The sequence below is a fragment of the Eschrichtius robustus genome, chromosome 3, assembly GCF_028021215.1.
Source record: "Eschrichtius robustus isolate mEscRob2 chromosome 3, mEscRob2.pri, whole genome shotgun sequence".
NCBI lineage: Eukaryota > Metazoa > Chordata > Mammalia > Artiodactyla > Eschrichtiidae > Eschrichtius > Eschrichtius robustus.
Window position 1 is genome coordinate 9487438 of NC_090826.1, and position 23489 is coordinate 9510926.

A 23489-nucleotide genomic window follows, 5' to 3' on the forward strand; every position below is an offset into this window, starting at 1 on the left:
GGGATTTGAATATGATTTCAGCAGAAATCTGGTCCCTGCCCCCCACCCCCCACCAGGCATCCTGTAATCAGTGGTGAGGACAAAAAACCAAATGCAATTCACTGTGGACCCGGTGTGATAAATGCCACAATGGTTGTAAGAACTGCTGTGGGGAGCAGGAAGGACCAGCAGCGTGTGTAACAATGCTTCTCACCTGAGGTGATTTTGCCCCCAAGGGCATTTGGCAATGTCTGAAGGGATTTGGGGTTGTCACACCCTGGGAAGGGGGGTGGAATGCTGCTGGCACTAGTGAGTAGGGGCTGGCGACGCTCCTAAACATCCTGCAAGGCATCCCTGCCCCCCAACAAAGAATTACCCAGCCCCAAATATCAGTAGTGCTGAGGCTGAGAAGCCTGCTAGCAGATGCCATTTAAGCTGGGCCTTGGAGGGGAAGGAGGTATCCAATAGGCAGAGACACTCTTTAGGTCAAGGGCTAGAGCCGGGAAGGCACAGGTGGGGTCTGAGAAGCAGGTTGGCTCGTGTGGGTGGGGTGGAGGGGGTCAGATTGCAAAACCCATTTTCCCCGGCTAAGGAGACTTGGACTTTATTTAATTGGAGTCATTCAGGGGTTTTGCATATATATACTAAAGATAAGTTTTTAAAAAAATTTTTTTAAATTGAAGAATAATTGATTTACAATGTTTCAGGTATACAGCAAAGTGATTCAGTTATGTGTATATTATTTTCCATTATAGGTTACTACAAGATATTGAATATAGTTCCCTGTGCTATACATTAGGTCTTTGTTGCTTATCTATTTTATTTACAGTAGTTGTGTATGTGTCAATCCCAAATCCCTAATTTATCCCTTCCCTCTAAAGATAAGTTTTTGTGTTTAAAAAACCCATGGTGAATTCAAACAGTGCAAATCTTAATCTCTTTCCCATCTCTCACCCCGGGCTTCCCAGTTCTCCTCAGAAGTGACCATGCCTTATCTGTTTCTTGGGTGTCCTTTCTGAGAGGGTCTGTGCTATACGTGTGTGTGTGTGTGTGTGTGTGTGTGTGTGTGTGTCTTAGGGTTGTTTTTCATTGTTAACCTTTTTCTGATTACAAATGCAATTCATGTCCACCATGGAAAAGTTCATCAAAATAGAAATAGGTAATGTGGAAAAGATGTCCTGCAAATGCACCCCACCCCTGCCCTGCAGCCCCACAATCACACCACCAGCCAAGCTAGGGGAGCCTTGTCACTGGAGGCCTCACAGCTTGAGGCAATGCTTCAGAGAGAAAGCAGGGTGCTGGGTGGACGGTCATACTAGAGGCTGGGGATGGATTCCAAGGCTCCTGCAGCAGCCCAGGCAAGTGACCAGCGCCTAGGCCAGAGCTCGCAGGAGGGAATGGACAGGACAGATGTTTAGGGGGGAGATCCTCCAGGCCTCCTCCTGACTTGGGCAAGATTCTGCCGAGGAAGGGAAATGGAATTCACTTCGTGCCCTTGGAGTATTGACAGTCCCCTTAGGGAGGCCAGGGAGCTTGGGGGAGGAAAACAGCTGCTCTACAAGGCGGCAAGTACAGGCCCCCATGTGTGCCACATCCAGAGGCCTGGCCACACCCTGAGGCAGGGTCTGAGTGTGGCCTCACAAAGTCTGGGGTCTGACTCTTAGGATGGGAGGCTTCTAGCTCACTTAGCACAGAAAGAGCGGGACAGCTACCTCTGACCAACCTCACGGGGAACTGATAAGCTGGTTGGTCCAGAGGCTAACGATTTGCCTCTTGAGGTGTCCGTAGGCAAGATTCTACCATGGTTATAAAGCAGTGCAGTCCAGTAGGAATAAAGTTGGCCTTCCTTATCCAAATATGTATTTGCATGTGGTGGGGCTGTTCTACGCCATTTTATGTAAGGGACCTGAGCACTGGAGGATTTTGGTGTCCCGGGAGGGTCCTGGAACCAATCCCCTGTGGATACCGAGGTACAACTGTATAATGTGAACCACAAATCCGAGTGTAGAGGAAAAACTCTATTGTTTTTCCTTATACTCCACACAATACTCCACTTAATGACACTTCTGGTCACCAAATGTGTCTGGGTTTTTCCCACACCAAGCAGTCCTCCAATTCTGAGTGAAAACAGAAAGGCTGTCTTGGGGATAGCATCAGATCCCATAGGTTAAAGGCTCAGTCCCAGAAGACCGTCCCCACTTCAAATGCCAATTGCAAGTCCAGGTTGTCACCTGTGCTTCTGATGAACCGTTTATAAATTGGAGGGTCCCATGAGCCCCTCCTGAAGTTTGATTAATTTACTAGAGGGGCTCACAGAACTCAGGAAAACAGTTTACTTACTAGATTACCAGTTTATTATAAAGGGATACCACTTAGGAACAGCTAGATGGAAGAGATGCATAGGACAAGGCATGTGGGAAGGAGTGAGGAGTTTCCATGCTTTTTCTTTTCTTTTTTTATAAACTTATTTATTTATTTATTTTTGGCTGCATTGGGTCTTTGTTGCTGTGCACCGCTTCCTCTAGTTGCGGTGAGCAGGGGCTACTCTTCGTTGCGGTGCTCAGGCTTCTCACTGCAGTGGCTTCTCTTGTTGCGGAGCACGGGCTCTAGGCACGCGGGCTTCAGTAGTTGTGGCACATGGGCTCAGTAGTTGTGGCTCGTGGGCTCTAGAGCACAGGCTCAGTAGTTGTGGCGCACGGGCTTAGCTGCTCCGCGGCATGTGGGATCTTCCCGGACCAGGGCTCAAACCCATGTCGCTTGCATTGGCAGGCAGATTCTTAACCACTGCGCCACCAGGGAAGCCCTCCATGCTCTTTCTGGGCACGCCACCCTCCCAGCACCTCCACTTGTTTACCAGCCTGGAAGCTCTCTGGACCATAGTTCAGGGCTTTTTATGAGGACTTCATTACATAGGTGTTAAAACAGACAGGTAGGGCTTCCCTGGTGGCGCAGTGGTTAAGAATTTGCCTGCCAATGCAGGGGACATGGGCTTGAGCCCTGGTCCGGGAAGATCCCACATGCCACGGAGCAACTGAGCCCGTGAGCCGCAACTACTGAGCCTGTGCTCTAGAGCCCATGTGCCACAGCTACTGAAGCCCATGCACCTAGAGCCCGTGCTCCACAACAAGAGAAGCCACCGCAATGAGAAGCCCATGCACCGCAACGAAGAGTAGATCCTGCTCGCTGCAACTAGCGAAAGCCCACACGCAGCAACGAAGACCCAACGCAGCCAAAAATAAAATTAATCAATTAATTAATTATTTTTTAAAAATACACCAAAAAACCAGGCAGGTAGCTAGATGTGAGCAGAGAAAGGGGAGCACAGGCCAGATGGCAGGAAACCATGCATCTTGGGGTCCACAGGCAGACAGAGAAAAGCAGGAACCTCCAGACTGACAGGAAACCACATATCCTGGGGTGGCAGACAAAGAAAGGTGGGGAAAGGTGGGAATCTCCGGTGTCCAGACGTAAACTTTTGCTCATTATGCTCTCATTACAATAAAAATTAGCCTTGCAGATAAGAAATACCCATCATACACTGGCTCCATGACACTTCCAATCAAGGGTAAATAAGGACAAAAATCCCTCCTCCCAAAAAAAAAAAAAAAAATCCCTCCTCCCCTTGGGAAGGTGGAGCTGGAATGAAAATCAGGGAACACGACCCCCAAGCCTTCCTTCTGCAATGAATATTCCGCCCCTTCATTTGTACACCCCACATGACCGGCTTGCCAAGAAAACTCGGGGCAGCTACTCACCTGTCTGCCCGCTCTTCCTTTGAGAGCGTACTTTTGCTTAAATAAATACTCAATTTACTTTCTTGACCTCCCTGTCTCATCTCTGAATTCTTTCTGCCATGGGACAAGAACATTTCTTTCACGGAGAATATAGGCATGGTTGATTAAATCATTGGCCATTAGTGATCAAGTCAATCTCCAACTCCTCTCTCAGGAGGTTGAGAGGGGTGGTGAGGCTGAAAGTTGCAACCCTCTAATCACGTGGTTGGGTTCCCCTGGCAACCAGCCCCCATCTTTAGGAGTTTCCCAAAAGTTGTCTCATTAACATAAACTCAGGTGTGGTTGAAAGGTGTGAATAACAAAAAGACACTCATTTCACCTTTATTTGAATAGCTCTGAAGCTGTTTCAGAAACTGAGGACAAAACTAAATATTATGACAAAAGATGCCCCTATGGCTCTTATATAGGTAATTACCAGGGCTTTAGGAGCTCTGTGCCAGGCACAGTGGACAAAGACCAAATATATAGTTCTTATTATAAACCACCATATCACAGCGAGCCATTTATGTAATTTTAGATTTTTTAGTAGCCACATTTTAAACAGTAAAATGGACAGGTGAACTTCATTTTAGTAATATATTTTATTTAACACAATTTATCCAAAATACTATCATTTTACAATACAAAAATATCAATGAGATTGTTTACATTCCTTTTCTTACCAAGTCTTACACATCTCAGTTTGCACTGGCCACATTTCAGGAGCTCGTAGCACACATGGCTGGGGGGTACCATACCTGAGAGCGCAGGCTTGGAGCCTTCCCTGCTGCTGTTGAGGCCATCAGGAGCCTGTTTACTGCCGTGTCCCAGTGCCTGGCACATAATGAGGCCTAGTAAGCTGCCATATGTGAGCTGGGGTAATCTCCCCTCTGAGCCAACTGGGACCGCTGTGAAGGTCAAAACGACGTATGTTAGGTAGCCTACTCAGGGACTGTTGCTGTTCTTACTTCCTCAAAGTCAATTGAAGGGCGGCAGGCCCAGGCTTGCTTCCTGTCTTCCTCTTGAGAGCTCTTGTTTAAAATTACCAAACGCAAGCTTGGATTCCAGAGCAGACAGGGTCCTTGGGGTCAGGCTCTGGGGCAACAAACGAAAGAGCGGGAACCGCTAATCTACGCCCTTGGTTTCTTTTCCCCTTGACAGCTCGTGGCCCCGCCCACCCCAGCCCTCACGGGCGCCTGGCGGAACTACAGCCCCCATGATGCAGCGGGAGACCCGAAATTTACGTCATCGGCCTGGGACGCCTGTGCTGTGAATAAGATCGCTGAGGCGCATCTCCAGGCGTTGAGACAGCTGATCCGTGACACATAAGGGTTAGTGGGGTGGAACCTGCTGAGCTCGGAGTCCACCGACTCACTGGGACCAGAACGGCGAACCTGCGGCGGCTGGTGACGCGCGCGTCCTGCCTCCTCCTCCCGCCTGTCCCCGGGGGGAGCGTGTTGGTGACGTCGGGGTTATGATGGCCGCCGGGAGGCCGGGAAGGTGAAGGTGAGAGGGCGAGCGCGTCGGGTGGTGGGGCCCGGCCCGGGGCAGCACGGCGAGTCCTGAGTACCCCGGCGTGGGCCTGTGGGACGCCGGGTTCCCGGGGACTCAGGATCCGGGCCGGCGGGCGTCCCCACGCTCCGGCCTCGCCGCCGGGCCCTCAGCGGCCCTGACAGGAGGGGGCGGGACGCGAGACTCGGGAGCGGGGTCTCCTGAGGCTTCTTGTCACCCCCGCTTTCTCACCCTTCACCACCACATCCCACCCCTGCCCTTTCCCCATTTCTCATCCAGTTCTCTGTATTTGCCAGCACTTATTCAGCACATGATAGGTGCCTACGTTCATCACCGTAGGCGCCCTGCTCTGACTTCCCCAAATTTGGGCATTTCTTGCTCTCGCACAGTTGTCTCTTGTTTGGTTTCTCAATGGACGGTAAGCCCCCTTGAGGGCAGGGACTGTTTTTTATCCATCTCTAACTCTAGCGCCTAGCACACACACACAGAGGGCAGACAGAAAATGTCGAATAATTAGCTGCTTGGATGCTTGAAGCCAAAACTGCCCATTCCCGTCTGTTGTAAGCCTTGATTGCCCTGTTTCTTTAATTTCTCTATTTACTCTCTTTCTCTCCTCCCAGAAAGGGCTCTGACTGTCACCCTTCCCATCCCCAAGGGTCGGGTAAGGCAGCTTCCCGTAATTGAAAATAAGTGAGCTTTACAGTCAACGGGAGGTGCTATCTCAGTTCCCAGCTTGGCCACTTAACTAGCAGTCCATTAATCTCTTAAGTATTCCAAGCCTCTCTTTGCACCATGGAATTGAGAATTAAGATATTTTACAGCATCTGGCAGATAGAGGCTTTCAGTAAGTTCCACTTCTCTCTCTCAACTCCACCTTCCCGTCTCTAATCCTCCGTGCCACAGTCCTCAAGCCCAGTCCTTGACCTGGTTCTGCCCCCTCCTCTCACCCCTCTGGATGTGCCTTTACCAGGGTCCCTGCTTCTCACCAGCACATGTCTGAACACGTGTTTGTGCACACCCGGGCTTGGCCTCGCGCCTGTGTGTTGTGTTTTTCCCCAGGGCACTTCCTCACATACCACTCCAATACCTCAGTGAGTAAGCTTCCCTCGGGGATGAGTTTGTTTGGCTTTTAAACCTGATCAGACTTCTTTGGCATCTTTTTTTTTTTTTCTTTTCCTGCCCTGTTGACATGTCCCTTTTCCTTTCCAATAACTCAGAATTGGTGGAGTCAACACAATCAGTAGCCAACCTCAACCTGAGACAGGACAGAGGAGAACTCAGATTCTTTTCGTCTTTTTGACTCCAGCCATGTCCACGATGCCCACCCTGTGAAGGTCTCTCACCATCCATACAGTAAGTGGGGTGGCTGTGACATCTGGCTCCCTGGATCTGGGGGGAGTGGAAAGGGGTGTACTCTGCTGGCCACCCAACAGCAGGTCTCCCGGATGGGGTCATCTCTGCACAGAGCTGGAGCGTTCCAGCCTGTGTTGGAAAGAACTGTAGTTCCTTTCACCTTCCATGGAGGATTTCACTGGTTGCCGAGAGAGCCCGTTTAGAGACTGACTGTTCAGAAAGTGGCTGGGATCTCTGGGCTCCCTGAAGAATGAGTCTCTATCTCCCTCATTTGTTCTCTGCTGTGCTGGCTCCTCCCTCCCCCTCTCTGCCCAGCAGAAGTTGGTTCGTTGGCTCCTTATCACAGCTCTTCTAAGAGTCTACTCTGCCCCTTTACCCTGCATACTCTTTTTTTTTTTTTTTAACAGTTGCCATTTTTTAAACCTGTGATTTTACTTTTAAATTTATTTATTTATTTATGGCTGTGTTGGGTCTTCGTTTCTGTGCGCGGGCTTTCTCTAGTTGTGGCAAGCGGGGGCCACTCTTCATCGTGGTGCGCGGGCCTCTCACTATCGCGGCCTCTCTCGTTGCGGAGCACAGGCTCCAGACGCGCAGGCTCAGTAGTTGTGGCTCACGGGCCTAGTTGCTCCGCAGCATGTGGGATCTTCCCGGAGCAGGGCTCGAACCCGTGTCCCCTGCATTGGCAGGCGGATTCTCAACCACTGCGCCACCAGGGAAGCCCACCCTGCATACTCTTTTGTTTCAGTTTCTCAGCTTTTCCTCTGTTCCAGTTGTGCCAGCAGACAATCCGTGGATCCATTTTATTTTCCCTGCTAGGAGTTGCTGTGCATGAAACTGGGTGAAGAGGTGGTGTGGATTCAGGGACTGTGCCTGGGATCCAGACACACCTTGTGGTGACTTTTGCTGTTGCTGTCCCTATACCCAAGGCACTTAATCCTCCTTAACTAATAGCCTAGGTTGAGGCAGAGCTTTTCAGTACCTGGGAGTGCTAATAGCTGTTTAATTTTTTTTTTTTTTTTTTGGCTGCATTATGCGGGATCTTAGTTCCCTGACCAGGGATTAAACCCATGCCCCCTGCGTTGGGAGCATGGAGTCTTAACCACTGGACCACCAGGAAAGTCCCTGGTGGGTTCAGTTTAGAATTGGGTTTGGTTCTGGTCTTAGGTTAATACCTGTTAATATTGTGCCCCCAGCACTTTTTTGGGGTGGGAGTCGGGGACTACTAGGATGAATGAGGCTTTTCCCAAAGTCTGACCCTCAGGGTTTTAAAAACTGTGACGTAGGAGAAGGGTTTCTTCAGATAAATTTGTGAAATGCTGCGTTAAATACAGTTAAACAGGCCTTCCTTCCCAGAGTCTTTGCTGTGCTCGTGTACTCCAGTGGAGGGGGACTGTAGCATATAGTGTTTTACCAATTGATTCTGCTATGGAATCATTTTTGTCCACTGCAGTTCTGTGGACCATGCGTTGGGAAATGCTGCCGTAAACTCTCTGAAACCATGACCTCAAGAGCACTTTGAGGCGGTCCCAACAGCTTGAAGCGTGCCACTTAGTGTATAGCTGATACCGGAGCTCAACTCTGGCCCAGCTGTGCTTGGGGGACTGGCTCTGCATGCCTGCTGTGAGCCCTGCGGTGAAGTAGGGGCTGTCAGGGCTTTCCAGAGGAGGAACAGGAACCAGCTGTTTCCCCCAGCTCTAGAAGCATAGGAAGCCAGCAGGTGGAACCCCAAGATAGCTGGGGCCCTATCTTGGCTTGTGTGTGTGTATTTGCAACTGTGGTCCGTTTGTGCACGTGTGTATGCCCAGCTTGCTCTTTGGAAGCATTACATTCTGGAGTCTGAAAGATTTGTTTAACTCTCTTGACTCACTGAACTCCAAATACTAAGAAACAGATGCTTAGCCAAAGGCTGCTTTTTAAGCAAAAAGTAAATATATGTATTCCAGGATTGGAATGGTAGGAAGGTAATCCTCTTTAGGGGCATTCACTATCTCAAACCATGTCTCTTACAGTTGTAGAGGAGGAAAGTAGAAATGGAAATAGGTCCCTGCTCTGTATTAGAGACTGGCTTTCTAGAAGCTCACAGATTAGACAGGGAGAAAGTATGACAAAAAAAAAAAAGCCAAAAGTCTGGTAAGGTTGCATGGCCTCCACAGAGATGTCAAGGAAGGCTTCATGGAGGGGGTGACACTAGAGTTGGGTCTAGAAGAACAGGAGGAGTAGGCCAAACGGGAGAATAAGGAAAGACAATTCCAGGCTGAAAGCAACATGTGTAACACCAACATGGAATCTCAGCTCAGGCACGAACAGAGGCAGAGAAAACAGTTTGGAGGGGTTGGCGGTTCGGGACATGCAGCCGCCGGCTGCGGAGTGTGAGAGCAGGACAGCGCCTGGATGGACTGCACTCTGAGCAGACCAGGTGACCTTGAAGCACTAAGCTTTAACTAGTGTGTATGCTTTTAAATCTTGAATTTACCGAACACTAACGCCTTTGGTGTCATACCCTTTGGACTTGCAAACAATGACCAGAATTTGAAAGCACTTGCTTCTAAAAGCCCAGCTGATCTCTGAGAACTTGCTGCCTGCAAGCAAGTCACTTCTGGGGCGGTGCACTGTTGAGCCTCACCCCTGAGCTGACCTGTGTCCTCGATCCCCATGGCAGCCGTCGGGCAGCTGTGGGCGTGCTGGTGGTGGAGTTGCCTCTGCCCTCCCCTGAAGGCTGGCTCTTCCAGGGGGAAGTCTTGTGATCTTGCTGGTGGAGTTTATTACTCTTGTTGTTTTATAACATGTAAAACTACCTTTGAGTTCATGCCATGTCATCTTTAATCTTCTCACGGTCTACGTGATATCATGCTTGTACATGTGACGAATCCAAGCATCTGAGGTTTAAACAGTCGAGAAATAGTACAGTCACGATTTGAACCCAACTCTGTCTGATTCCAGAATCTATCTATAATGCTAGCTACATCATGCCATCCCAGACCCAGTTCTCCTTTCGGTGACTTTGCTCTTCTGCTTACACATATCCCATTTCTCTAAGAGTCTTTCCTGCTGGAGGAGCCAGTGGTATTTTCTTCCTAGTTCCCCTTCTCAGAGCTCTGCTGTCTTTCTTATGTCAGCCCTTGACACGTGGGCTCCGTGCTTAGAAAATCTCCCAGCTGTGGCATATTCCTGGGGAGGAAGGACACACACTCACTTTCCTCTCTCATCTCCGCAGAAATCATGAACAGCGCAAAATAATTGGTAGGTTTAGGCAAAACCTGTGGGTCCCCATTTCCCTGTGGGTCTCTCTTTCTGCCCACCCTTTGGGATGGTTAGTTCCTAAGGGCCACTTTTCAGTTATTATGCATTTGTTCCAGATGTTCTTTCTGCTTCTCAGGAACTGGTTCAACACACTTTGGCAGTTTCTCGTGTATGTTCACTCGTGGGCAGTGCGCTGTCATTTCCCAGCTAGAGCGAGTGCCGGGTCTGGTGGAGAGTGGTGTGATTAGGGTGGCTGGGGGGGAGGGGCCGACAAGAAATTGCTGAGTGTAGAGGAGGGCAGAACCGGGCACACACAGCTGTGCACACTCCCCTCATCCTCAGAAAGGCCTTTTCCCTGTGACGTCCCAGCGTCTGAGGGCTCTGCTGAAGAAATGGCACTGTGCGAGCTGGGAACTCTGAGGAACGATCCAGGGATGCCCAGCCACATCTGGGGACCGCCTTCTGTGGTCTGTCTCCCTCTTTTGACTTTGAGCAAAGATCTCTAGGGCTTTGGAGTTAAGCCTCACGACCCCTCGCATGTTATTGCCACGTGAAGAAAAAGAGCCTGCAAAGATGTGCGTGTGGTTGAATAAGAGCAGGAGAGCTACCCACACAAAAACAGACCGTGATGATAAGCAAATGTTAATAGTGCCTGTCACAGAATGGTGGGGTTGTGGATTTTTTTTTCCTGTAGTTTCCACATTTTCTACAGTGTACACATTTATAATGAAAGAGAACAGTAAACGTTTTTAAGTAAATTGTAGAAGTAGACCTCTCTCATTTGAAGATCACCCTTCCTTGCCGTCCACTCCTCCACCCCTCCCCAGCAACCAAAAATAAAAACAAAAAGCAAAAACCTGTTAGGAATTAGGGCCATCGGGACCGGGCGGCAGAGGAGCCAGGGCGGGGTGGTGGGAGTGCCTGACCTCGAGGGTCACTATGCTTTCACTGCTTTCAATATCCAGTGCTTTTTCTCAGGAGGGTGATGTATAGGAAATAAGTGAGATTTCTGTCACTCTTTTCTGCATAAGGCTAGGAGGAGGGCTTCTCTGTGTGTTACCTTGTGGTTCCCCTCTGTCCCCCTCTGAGATGGGGAGGGCAGGCCTGTCCCTGTTCACCAGGCAGGGAACAGCCAGCGCTAGGCCTGAGCTCCGGGCCCTGGGTGCCCACACTGTGTGACATGGAGACTGGCCCAAGTGGTCCCTTCCTACTCTTGAGGTGCTGGTTCTGATCTTGCTGTCCCTGATCTAGTCCTGGAGGGCCCATGTTCTGGATGGACCCTCGAGCTGGTGCCCGTCCCCCTGCTGCACCCCGCTACACCCAGCAGAACGTCCTGAGCTGGGTGTCCCTGGGTTCGCTCACGTGTCTTCTTTCTCTTGCAGCGCAATGTCCCTGCTCTTCTCTCGATGCAACTCCATCATCACAGTCAAGAAGGATAAGAGACACATGGCTGAAGTGAATGCTTCCCCGCTCAAGCACTTTGTCACCGCCAAGAAGAAGATCAATGGCATTTTTGAGCAGCTGGGGGCCTACATCCAGGAGAGCGCTGCCTTCCTTGAAGGTGAGACAGGCAACGCGCTCAGCCAGGCCCACTCCCGTCAGCTTCAGTATTTAGGTGGCAGGATTTGGGGATGGGGGGGTACAGCCCTGCTCTTGAGGAGCTCATGACCAGATGGGTTGTCACCTTCAGCGGTGCTCTGCTCTCGGAATCACGTGGAATTGGACTCCGGGGAGATTGGGCCAGGAAAACAAGGGACCTATCATTGAAGAATGCTACAAACTCTGTTCCATTTAGTCACGAGGGGTAGGTGAATCGTATCCTCATCTAAGAGACAAGCAGATTGAGGTTTTGAGAGTTGTTTGATACCTTGTAAGTGACACAGCGGCCTTTACCCAGGTGTCTCTGACTCCAAAGCCCAGGTGTTTTCCTTGGCCCGGTCTGGCTGCCATCAGTCCCGGCACTGTCCGGGTGTTGGTTGTTCCTGACCAGGGTGTTCTCTCACTGATATTTTTAGACAACAGGACTATGAATAAGAAACTTGTGTCACCAGTACCTTTTCCTCTAGTTACTAATTTGAGCCCAACCTCTGATCCCTGCTCTGTCAGCAGAGAAGGACTGGTTCCCAGGGCCCCACTAGGTCTGAGCACCAACTCCAGCCACTGGCTTCTCAGACTCCCTCTCTAGAAGGCACACCTTGGCTCCAGGTCCTGGGATTGTCAGTGAAGACCCAGTAGTTAAATCTTATCTGTCCTTGGTTTCCTCATTTGTGAAAGAGGGGCTCAGGTGAGACCAGGGGTTTCCAAATTCTAGTCTGCAGAACCCTAAAAGTTCAATGGGAATGCCCCTGGGACCCACTGCTCTCCACTCTCTGCTTTCCACTGGAGCACCTTGGCTTCTGGTTGGGTTACATGTCAGGCTGCTACTTTAGGCTCCCTTTAAGGAAAGGAAATAGTTCCAGTACTATGGTGTAAATGTTTGTCCCTCCATGTTCACATGTTGGAATCCTGAGGCCCAAAGTGTTGGTGTTAGGATGTAGGGTCTTTGGGAGGGGATTATGTCATGAGGGTGGAGCCCTCATGAATGAGATTAATGCTCTTATAAAAGAGACCCCACAAAGCTCCCTCGCCCCCTTCCGCCACGTGGGGATACAACAAGAAATCTGCCACCTGGAAGAGGGCCCTCACCTGACCAGGCTGGCACCCCGATCTGAGACTTTCGGCCACCTGCACCGTGAGCAATGCATCTCTGTTGTGTCTAAGCCACCAGTCATGGTATTTTGTTCGAGCAGCCCGAATGGACTAAGAATGCACTCTTTATGCCCTGCCCTCAGCGTGGTGCTTGAAGCAAGAGAGGCGTTCCCAAAGTATTTGTTAAATTTAAAAATTTGAATTTCAGGGTTATCAGATTGGTGGTTGTAATTATTCCAGTTTATTATCTGTTTGTTTAGCAATAGTTCTGGTGTGCCTGGCCCTGTGCCTGCAGAGATGGGACAGACCAGGCCCCTGTCCCGCCGGAGCCCAGACTAACCCTCTGTGATGCTCTGACTCACTCAGATGGTTCTGTGGACGAACACCGGCTTAATTAATAATGAAGGTGTTTGTGTGACGGCATCCGGAGTGGGTGTTTTGGTTTCTCTTTTTGTGGAAATATGAAGCCTCTCGTATTAGGAGGAAAAGCGCTGGAGCGATCCTGAGATGTATTTGGGGTTGTCCTGGCTAGGGAAGGGGATGGCTCCTGCCTTGGGACTGTTCTCTAAAGGGCAGGTAACAAGAGCTTGTTGGCCTACTGCCTGTTTCTTTTAAATGTAGCCACAGGCTTAAGAGCCAGCTTCCTCCGGGGGGGCGCATTCCAAAGGCCACACCCAGGTGCCCACATAAGGGAAGAATGTTGACGGGTCTGAGTAGGGGGTGGCCAGTGGATGGGGGAGGTCTTGTTGGTTTGCTCACTTCCTTTCGTGGCAACAACTGCAGGGGAAGCTCGCTGGGCATCTCTGAAATGCACCTGTCGTGTTCTGGATGCTGTGGGAGTGCTCTCAGTGCTGGGGCCTATCAGCCCAGTGGTTCACAAGTGCCTTAGTCTGTTTGGGAGGCTGTAACAGAAATACCATAGACTGGGTGGCTTGTAAACAACAAAAATTTATTTCTCACAGTTCGGGAGGCTGGGAAGCCCAAGATCAAGGTACCGGCAGATTTGGTGTCTGGTGAGGGCCAGCTTCCTAGACTGCTGTCTTTTCTCTGTATCATCACATGTAACCACACGGCAGGAGTGGCTGGCTAGCTCTTTGGGTCTCTTTTGTAAGGGCACTAATCCCAGGCATGGGGTCTCCATCTCTATATACAGTTGACTCTCGAATAACATGAGTTTGAACTGCGTGGATCCACTTATATGTGGATTGTTTTCAATAGCAAATACTATAGTAGTACAGATCGATGGGTGAATCTGTGGATGCAGAACCGTGGATACGGAGGGCTGACTAAATTACATGCTGAGTTTTGACTGTGTGGAGAGTCGGCGCCCTAACCCCCGTGTTGTTCAAGGGTCAGCTGTACCATCATACCGTCATCACATGGGGGCACATAAACATTTAGTCCATTGCAGCAAGAGTGTGCTGAGGGGCAAACACCCGTCTGCTGTCCAGCCAGTTCATGACCTTCCTCGTGTAAGTAGTAGGTGGGATGGGGTCAGGATCTTGCTCAGTTGCTCCCATCTGTCATAGTATGTTATCCATCTGCCTGTCAAGGGCCCTGGGAAGAAGCAATGCAGTGATCCTAGTATCTGTTTGCTTAGCGAACATTGTGCACCTGCTGAGCGCTGGGTGCTGGGATCAGACAGTTTGGACCTCACGTGGTAGGTGGTGCAGACAGGTGAGCTAGGCGGTTACCCTGTGGTGAGATAAGGGCTAAGATAGGAGAAGTACAGGGTGCTGTGGGAGCATAAACAAGGGGACCTGACTCAGGGGTGGTCAGGGCAGGCTAAGTGGGAAAGAGCCAGAGCACCCCGAGGCGGTGCATTACTTCTTCAGAGTAGGGGAGGGGCGTGGGGAAGCACTGAGCAAAGCTCAGAGCAGTGGCGAGTGTGGGGATGTGGTGAGGCAGCATGCGAGGCAGCGGGTGCCCAAGACCTGGCTGGAGCAGTGAGTGGGGCCAGAACAGGCAGGGCCTCGTGAAGGTGCACAGGGACCCGGTCCCAATCCCGGCTCTGCCATCTGCTAACTCTGATGGGTACATGCCATGGATTAAATGAGACCGTATTTGAAAAGTGATCAGGGACTTCCCTGGTGGCGCAGTGGTTAAGAACCCGCCTGCCAATACAACTGACACGGGTTTGAGCCCTGATCCAGGAAGAGCCTGCATGCCGCGGAGCAACTAAGCCCCTGCGCCACAACTACTGAAGCCCGTGTGCCACAACTACTGAAGCCAGTGCGCCTAAAGCTCATGCTCCGCAACAAGAGAAGCCACTGCAGTGAGAAGCCTGTGCACCACAACAGAGTAGCCCCCTCTCGCTGCAACTAGAGAAAGCCCGCACGCAGCAACGAAGACCCAACACAGCCAAAAATAAATAAAATAAAAATTAAAAAAAAAAAAAAGAAAAGTGATCAGAACAGTGTCTGGCATATAGTGAGAACTTGGTAAGTATTTGTTAAGTAAAAAACATATAACTTCATTAGGTACCGGCCCCCATTCTTAGCGATTTTGTGTTTTAATCCATTTAATCCTTTCACTAGTCACATGAAGTAGGTACTGTTGTTATCTGTGTTTTAAGGGTGAGGAAACTAAGACCAGGAAGGTTCATTTGCCTGGGGTCACAAAGAGTCAGGAAGAGGTAAGAGCCAGTGCTTCTTGCACTGGAACCCAGGCAGTCTTGCTCCCAAGCTGTGTTCTTTTTTTTTTGGCTGCGCGGCCTGCGGGATCTTAGTCCTCCCACCAAGGATCGAACCCACACCCCCTGCAGTGGAAGCTTGGAATCTTAACCACTGGACCGCCAGGGAAGTCCCCCAAGCCGTGTTCTTAACTGCACTGCGGCCCACAGTAGGGAGTAGCAGGGAGCTGTGGTGGTGGACTCTGCCTTCCAGACTTGTGACTGTGGAACTCTGACCGTGGGGTGAGCCATTTTCAATCTCCACCTCCAGACACCTACAGGAATGCGGAACTGGACCCTGTTACGACAGAAGAACAGGTTCTGGACGTCAGAGGTTACCTGTCCAAAGTGAGGGGCATCAGCGAGGTGCTGGCCCGGCGGCACATGAAAGTGGCTTTTTTTGGCCGGTGAGTCTCAAAGCCCTCATACCTTCTTTCTTCCCAGCTGGGGGCAGGCAGGGAGGCAGGCACTTTGTGTGGGATCGCAGCCTGAGGGCCCCAAGGCAGAGAAGCAGCTGGCATGCTTCAGAGTGCAGTGCTCTCCTTCTTATTTCTTTATTTTTAACTGTGGTTAAATACACATAATGTAAAATTTACCATCGTAACCATTCTTAAGTGTACGGTTCAGTTTTGTTAAATACATTCACATTGTTGTACAACCATCACCACCATCCATCTCCAGAACTTCTTCCCCTTGGAAAATTGAAACTCTGCCCATTAAGTAACAACTCCCGTTCCCCTCTCCCCACCCCCCTGGCAACCACCATTCTCCTTCCTGTCTCTATGAGTCTGACTACTCGAGGTGCCTCAGGTAACTGGGATCACACAGTATTTGTCTTTTTGTGACTGGCTTCTTTCACTCAGCATAATGTCCTCTAGAATCATCCATGTGGCAGCATTTGTCAGAATACCTTCCTTTTTAAGGCTGAGCAATATTCCATTGTACGTATGTACCATATCGTGTTTATCCATTCATCCATGATGGACACTTGTTGCTTCCACTTTTTGGCTATTGTGAATAATGCTGCTATGAACGTGGGTGTACAAATATCTGTTTGAGACCCTGCTTTCAATTCTTTTGGGAATATACCCAGAGGTGGAATTGCTGGACCATATGATCATTCTGTTTAAAAAAAATTTTTTTTTTGGCCGTGCTGCACGGCATGCGGGATCTTAGTTCCCCGACTAGGGATTGAACCCGTGCCAACCTGTGCCCCCTGCAGTGGAAGCTCAGGGTCCTAACCACTGGACTGCCAGGGAAGTCCCCTGTTTTTAATTTTTTGAGGAACTGCCCACCATATTGTTTTCCATAGTGACTGCACCATTTTAATTCCTACCAGCAGTGCACAAGGGTCCCAGTTTTTCCATATCCTCCCAATACTTGTTTTCTGTTTTTTTGATAGTAGCTGTCCTAATGCATGTGAGGTAGTATCTCCTGTAGTTTCGATTCGCATTTCCCTAGTGATTAGTGATGTTGAGCATCTTTTCATGTGTTAGTTGGCCATTTGTATATCTTACTTGGAGAAATGTCTATTCAAGTCCTTTGCCCACTTTTAAATTGGGTTGTTTGGGGTTTTTTTTTATGTCGTTTTGGTGTGGTTTTTTTGTTTTTTGTTTTTGAGTTGTAAGAGTTCTGGATTTAATTCCTTATCAGACATATGATTTGGAAATATTTTCTCTCATTCTGTAGGTCGCCTTTTCACTCTGTTAACTGTGTCCTGTGATGCACAGAAATATTTTATTTTGATATAGTCCAATTTATGTATACTTTTTTGCCTATACTTTTGATGTCATATCTAAGAAATTGCCAAACCCAGTGTCATGAGGCTTTTCCCCTATGTTTTCTTCTAAATGCTTTATATTTTGAGCCCTCAGATATCCTTCTTGTTGCACTTTGAGGTCTGGTAGGCACCTCTGGAATGTTTGCTACAGTACCAAGGACTTCTCCAGTTCTCGGTGGGCTCTGACTGGGTGGCCTACACAGTGAACTCAGTTCTGACACGCTGCCTGGAGGTGGCGGCAGACCCCCCAGGTTAAGAGCCCGGTCCCTCAAGAAGCCCCCGCTTCAGGTGCCATTCGGAAACCTGGGCGTCTGACCCACTGGCTATAGATCAGAGGTTCCCACGACCTCCTCCTCTTAATTTGCTAGAGCGGCTCACAGAGCTCAGGGAAACATTTACTTACATTTACTGGTTAGTATATAAATAATGGGATACTGTAAGGGATACAGGTGAAGAGGTACACAGGGTGAGGTCTGGGAGGGTCCTGAGCACAGGAGCTTCTGTCCCTGTGGAACTGAGGTGCACTGCCTTCCACCCTGAAGCTCATCAGTTCTCCTCGTTCAAGAGGTTTTATGGAGCTTAATCCACAGCGCCCTCCTTCCTTTTCCTGGAGGTCAGTGGGTGGGGCTGAAAGTCCCAGCCCTCTTATCACTTGGTCCTTCTGGTGACCAGCCCATCCTGAGGCTGCCTGGGGGCCCCACCTCAGTCACCTCACTAGCATAAACAGGTGTGCTCAACAGGTGCTCCTTATGAGTAACTAAAGGCACTCCTGCCACTCAGGAAATTCCAAGGGTTTTAGGAGCTCTGTGCCAGGAACTAGGGACAAAGACCAAACATATTTCTTGTTATACCACAGCACCTTTAAAAAAAGTAAAGCCCAATACAGGGGAAAAAAAAGACACCCAGACGGGTGGATGCTGTGCGCACAGTGGCAGCCTGAGGAACTGGCACTCTGCCACCCCTGCCCCTGATCACCTCAGGGGTGGCCCTCAGACCTCCGGGCTGTCATTTTGCGTCCTCCCCTCAGAGCTGTGGCCCTGGCTTTGGTGAGCTGGAGAGATGAGTCTGCAGAGTAGAGCTGTTTTCAAGAACCAGAATGTCGGAAAGGGGCGTGACGGGCAGGAATGCTACAGTAATCTGCCCTGTAGCCGGCCCTTATCAGCTAGGACTGACAGGCGGGGCTTCATGTTTGGGAGGAGCGTGATGGGAGAAGAGCAGCAAAATTGGCCTTTTGTAGAAAACCAGGGACTTTGGGGTCATTCAGCTGAGGTCACTCAGACTGAGGAAGCCACCCTGGGGGTGAGTGAGTGGTTCCAAGTAGAAGAGGAGGAGTGGGTTATCCCTCGGAGTCAGACAGGTGGTCTCCAGAGTGATGCTGAGAGCCTCAAGCTCGGTGGTGGGCTCTCTTGAGGGCAGAGAGCGTCTGCGTGCCGGCGCCACACCGAGGGAGCCCCTTGTAGCCTGGTTTGCCGTGATGAACCAGGAGCACATCACAGCACGGGTCACGGGTGTTTGTCCAGCATTTTCATAAACACAGAGAGCCCTCTCTGCCTGTCTGGGCACACGCCGCATCACTGTGGAGGACAAGACTTTGGACTTGCAGGCTGTAACTTCTGAGTGACAGCCTGAGACGCAGATAGCGGTAGCTTCACTGACAGCCGGGATTTCCTCGTAGGACGAGCAACGGGAAGAGCACTGTGATCAATGCCATGCTCTGGGACAAAGTGCTGCCCTCCGGGATCGGCCACACCACCAACTGCTTCCTGCGGGTGGAGGGCACAGATGGCCACGAGGCCTTCCTCCTCACGGAGGGCTCAGAGGAGAAGAGGAATGTCAAGGTGAGGGGGCAGCGCCGGCCCGGCTTTCAGCCCTGGGCATGCTGGTGGGTTAAATCCGGGCTTAGACCAGCCAGCGCATCCACTGTGCCAGGACCACTGGAAGCTCTAAGGAGAAGGCAGTGCCCTCCACTGCGGTGGAGTCTGGGGGGCCCTGTCCTAGCCTGGCTGCTTGGGAGTTGCGAGAGCTTCAGGGAGGGTCTGAAATCCGGAGCGCCTGAAGTCCGGATTCACAGTCCTTGTGAATTGCTGGGCAGGCCTTTTCTCTTTGTGATGAAGAGCATATGTGCCTTGTTCTTTGGCGTGTTGCCAGAGAGCGATCCCTGCATTTGCTCTGTGATTCTGACACGTCAGCTCGGGGCTTGCGTGTTTTCATCTTTCTGAGAGCCAGCTGCATTCTTGGTTGGGGCCAGATGCTCATTTTGGTTCATAAAAAATTAATTAATGCAGAAAACCCTCTGCTTTAGGACAACATCCAAGAAAGAAACTCAAAAGAGGAGTGAAGGATAGTTGGTTCTTATTGACAGCTCCCAGCTCTTGACTTTTTTATGTGTGAAATGAAAGAAAAAGGGGTAGCAGATCAGACAGCAGTCGCAGGCCATCGTGCTACGGCCACATGGCACTGGAAATCTCCAGGCTGGAGACTCTTCCTCGGCCCTGATCTTTCTTTCCCTTCTCCCCCATCAGACTGTGAACCAGCTGGCCCACGCCCTTCACCAGGATGAGCAGCTGCATGCCGGCAGCCTGGTGAGTGTGATGTGGCCCAACTCCAAGTGTCCGCTTCTCAAGGATGACCTTGTGCTAATGGACAGGTAAGAGGGAAGGTGCCTCCCCAGGAGGTCCAAGCTGGGAGGGCACCAGCTTTCCATTTCTGGATCATCCAGGCCAGGATCCCCTAGGTCCTGTTGTTGCTCTGCTTAAGTATATTGCTTTTCAAACTGGCTCAACCAAATATGCCTGCCTCTTGGATTTCCTCCAGGGTCTGGTTACTGTATCCCTGGGTAGGTGTCAGGGCCCTGAAGATGTCCCAGTAATGGTCTGTAAAGAGGGATAGGGAGGTGCTCAAAAGTTGGGAAGATTCTCAGCCTCAACCCAACATTAGCGTGTTTATTGGGGGCGGGGGGTGGAGCTTGCGGTGGTGAGGTCCATGTTGTATTTTATTTTTCTCAAAGGAACACTTCGCTCCTGCTTTGTGGACAGGCTGTAACTATACCAAGAAATGCAGTGCTAGGGTGCTTGCCAGACTCACATAAATACAGAACTTCACCTTAATTGTATACCCCCAAAGTAAAATTCAGGTCATTAGGTTTTTATAAAAGTGATAAGTGCGTATGGCAAAAACCACATTTTCAGACAGTCTGGAAGGATATGAGATGAAAAGTAAAAATCCCTCCAATAAGGGCCAGGCCCAATTTCTTTCCCTTCTGTAGCTTTCTCCTCCTTTGCCTGGCTGCCTCAGGTCTGTTCAGAGCAGGAAGAATGGGGCCCATGGTCTGTGTGTCTGGTGACAGTTTATCCTTGTCACCTCTAGCCCTGGCATCGATGTCACCACAGAGCTGGACAGCTGGATTGACAAGTTTTGCCTGGACGCTGATGTGTTCGTGCTGGTGGCCAACTCAGAGTCCACCCTGATGCAGACGGTAACCCCTCTTCCACCTTTTCCCCCACCCCGAGGACCCAGATGGAGGGGCGGGCTGGCAGGGCCTCGGCTGGCACAGCTCCTCCCCCACTGAGGTCTTCCCCCGCTTCCAGGAAAAGCAGTTCTTCCACAAGGTGAGCGAGCGCTTGTCCCGCCCTAACATCTTCATCCTGAACAACCGCTGGGACGCGTCCGCCTCGGAGCCTGAGTACATGGAGGAGGTGGGTGCCTCTTTACCCAGCAGTTTGGGGAATGCCACCCCATGTGTCTACCCAGTCCCTCTTTATGCTCTCCCAGGCCACATCCCTGAATGAATTTCAGCACCAGAGAAGTCCCGGGTGTTCGCTGATGGCTTTAAAAATACCCCTTCGTGGGAGTTCCCTGGCGGTCCAGTGGTTAGGACTTAGTGCTTTCACTGCTGAGGTCCCAGGTTCAATCCCTGGTCAGGGAACTAAGATCCCACAAGCCATGCAGTGTGGCAAAAACAAAACCAAACAAAAACAAAACGAAGAAACAAAAACAACTCTTTGGGACTTTCCTGGAGATCCAGTGGTTAAGAATCCGTGCTTCCACTGCAGGGAGCACGGGTTCAGTCCCTGGTCCGGGAACTAAGATCCTGCCTGCTGCGTGGTGCGGCAAAAAAAACAACAGCAGCAACAAAACCCAAACCCTTCACTTCCCACATTCGCTTTCCCGGACCCCTCTACTCTTCAAAAGGCTTTCCTCCCGGTCTGAGAAACGTCCCTACCACGTTAGCTGCTGCACCCTTGCTTGCTCTCTTTAGTTCATAAAGAATTAATCATTATAGAACAGGCTTAGCTTTAGAAAGACATCCAGGAAAGAAGCTTAAAAGAGGAGTGAAGAATAATTGGTTCTTACTGACAGCTCAGAATGCTTTACTTTTTATGCGTGAAATGAAGGAAAAAGGAGTAACAGACAGGTGATATGGGGTGATGATAAAGCACGTAGTCAGCAGGCTGACGCTCGGCAGTGTGACTGGTAAATTCCCTAACCCCTCCGGTAAATCCTCACCTGTGAGTTGGATATAATAGAGTTGTTGAGAGGATGAAATCTGTTAACTTTGAGAAAAGGCCTGGCACGTGGCAGGTGTCCTCAAGAGGCTGTCATCACTTTTAAGTTCCAGCAGTAGAACCCTAGGGCTTCAGAGCTAGGAGGGATTTTGGGGTGCGGCCACTCATGTAATAAACGAGGCCCAGGGAAGACTCAGCTTGTCAGTACAGAGTCCAGGTGTAGGTTTCTTGACCAATCCCCCCCCACCCAGGTTCCTTTCCTTCTGGGGCGCCAAAGTGAGACACTGTAGGCTCTAACAAGGCAATCTGGGGCACGTGTAAGCATTTCAGCTTGTTGATGCACCAGCTGTCTTTGACAGGCTGTACCCCAGGGAACCCCTGTGACCTGGGTTCTGGGGAGCCTGGTGGCTGGAGAACAGATGGTGGGAGATGGTCGCTGCATGTGTGTTTGTACCTTTTGAGCCCTGAGCTGTGTGAACAGATTATCTGTGTTTTAGAAAAGAAGCAGTTGGGGGTCGCGGGCTCCATCAGGAGGGGCCCACCCGCACCCTGCCTGCTCACGTAACGCCCGTCTGCTTGGGCTCCAGGTACGGCGGCAGCACATGGAGCGCTGTACCAGCTTCCTGGTGGACGAGCTGGCCGTGGTGGATCGAGGCCAGGCTGGAGACCGCATCTTCTTTGTGTCTGCCAAGGAGGTGCTCAACGCCAGGATCCAGAAGGCCCAGGGCATGCCCGAAGGAGGTGACGCTGGAACCAGCTTCTTGCTTTTCCCTAACATTTGAGTCGTTGGGTCTCATACTAAGTCAGCCAGTAGAAACAGTTCTGAGAACGAGGTGGTGAGAAGAGCCCTGAGTGAGAAGCTCTCGGCTGCGAGTTATTTCTGGACTAATGTGGTGCAATTCTCCTAGGGGGCGCTCTTGCAGAAGGCTTTCAAGTGAGGATGCTTGAGTTTCAGAATTTTGAGAGGAGATTTGAGGTGAGCACAAGCCTTTGATCCTGGTGTCTGGCGATTCTGTGCCTCCCCGGCCCTTTCCAGACGTGTCCCTGGCAGTGGATGCCAGAGCCTGGCCCTTGGCCGGTGGCCTCTGCCTCCCTCTGTGCCTCTTGTCTGTTCCAGGAGTGCATCTCCCAGTCGGCTGTGAAGACCAAGTTTGAGCAGCACACGGTCCGGGCCAAGCAGATCGCGGAGGCTGTTCGCCTCATCATGGACTCTCTGCACATCGCGGCGCAGGAGCAGCGGTAAGAGCCCCGGAGGTGACAGGAGGGAGCATGGCAGTGACCGCCTCACCCCTGCCTGGACCCGGCCCAGGGCCAGAGCCTGGCCGCCAGATTGGAGTCTCAGGGTTCCCTCCAGGCCCCGTTCAAGCCACGAGGAGCAGCCTGGTGAGGAGGCCGTGGGGCGTCTGTCCGTCCCACCTGGCCTGTGCAGTGAGGTTCCCCACAAGCCCGCGTTGGCGGCCTTGGCCCAGCGCTGCGCCGAGCGCTGCAGCCGTTTTCAGAGCCTGAAGCAGGACATACTTCTTTTTTTTTTTTTATTGTTTAAATTTTTATTTATTTATTTATTTATTTATGGCTGTGTTGGGTCTTCGTTTCTGTGCGAGGGCTTTCTCTAGTTGCGGCAAGCGGGGGCCACTCTTCATCGCGGTGCGCGGGCCTCTCACTATCGCGGCCTCTCTTGTTGCGGAGCACAGGCTCCAGACGCGCAGGCTCAGTAGTTGTGGCTCACGGGCCTAGTTGCTCCGCGGCATGTGGGATCTTCCCAGACCAGGGCTCGAACCCGTGTCCCCTGCATGGGCAGGCAGATTCTCAACCACTGCGCCACCAGGGAAGCCCCAGGACATACTTCTTAAAAATACCCTTTTTTTGGAGAAATTAAAATATAGGAAAGATATACAGAGAATAACATACCGTGCTTCCATTGCACAGAATTGACAATATTTGCTTTATTTTTAAGTTAAAATAAAAGACATACAGCAGAAACTAACACA

The 23489-nt window shown here is 50.7% G+C and overlaps 1 protein-coding gene across 2 annotated transcripts in view; it reads left to right on the forward strand.

Moving 5' to 3' along the window:
- The first annotated feature begins 5028 nt into the window (after positions 1 to 5028).
- MFN2 (mitofusin 2) overlaps positions 5029 to 23489 on the forward strand; it is a 28177-nt gene continuing 9716 nt past the window's right edge. The window contains exons 1-11 of one of the 2 annotated variants that reach the window (XM_068538905.1): positions 5029 to 5258; positions 6482 to 6617; positions 11240 to 11418; positions 15488 to 15623; positions 18672 to 18834; positions 19519 to 19643; positions 20363 to 20471; positions 20584 to 20691; positions 22089 to 22242; positions 22410 to 22477; positions 22619 to 22740. In XM_068538905.1, coding sequence (XP_068395006.1) covers positions 11244 to 11418; positions 15488 to 15623; positions 18672 to 18834; positions 19519 to 19643; positions 20363 to 20471; positions 20584 to 20691; positions 22089 to 22242; positions 22410 to 22477; positions 22619 to 22740 — 1160 coding nt within the window. In that variant the 5' untranslated portion in view covers positions 5029 to 5258; positions 6482 to 6617; positions 11240 to 11243. The remainder of the gene's footprint in view (positions 5259 to 6481; positions 6618 to 11239; positions 11419 to 15487; positions 15624 to 18671; positions 18835 to 19518; positions 19644 to 20362; positions 20472 to 20583; positions 20692 to 22088; positions 22243 to 22409; positions 22478 to 22618; positions 22741 to 23489) is intronic. The other variant, XM_068538907.1, reaches the window with a different exon arrangement.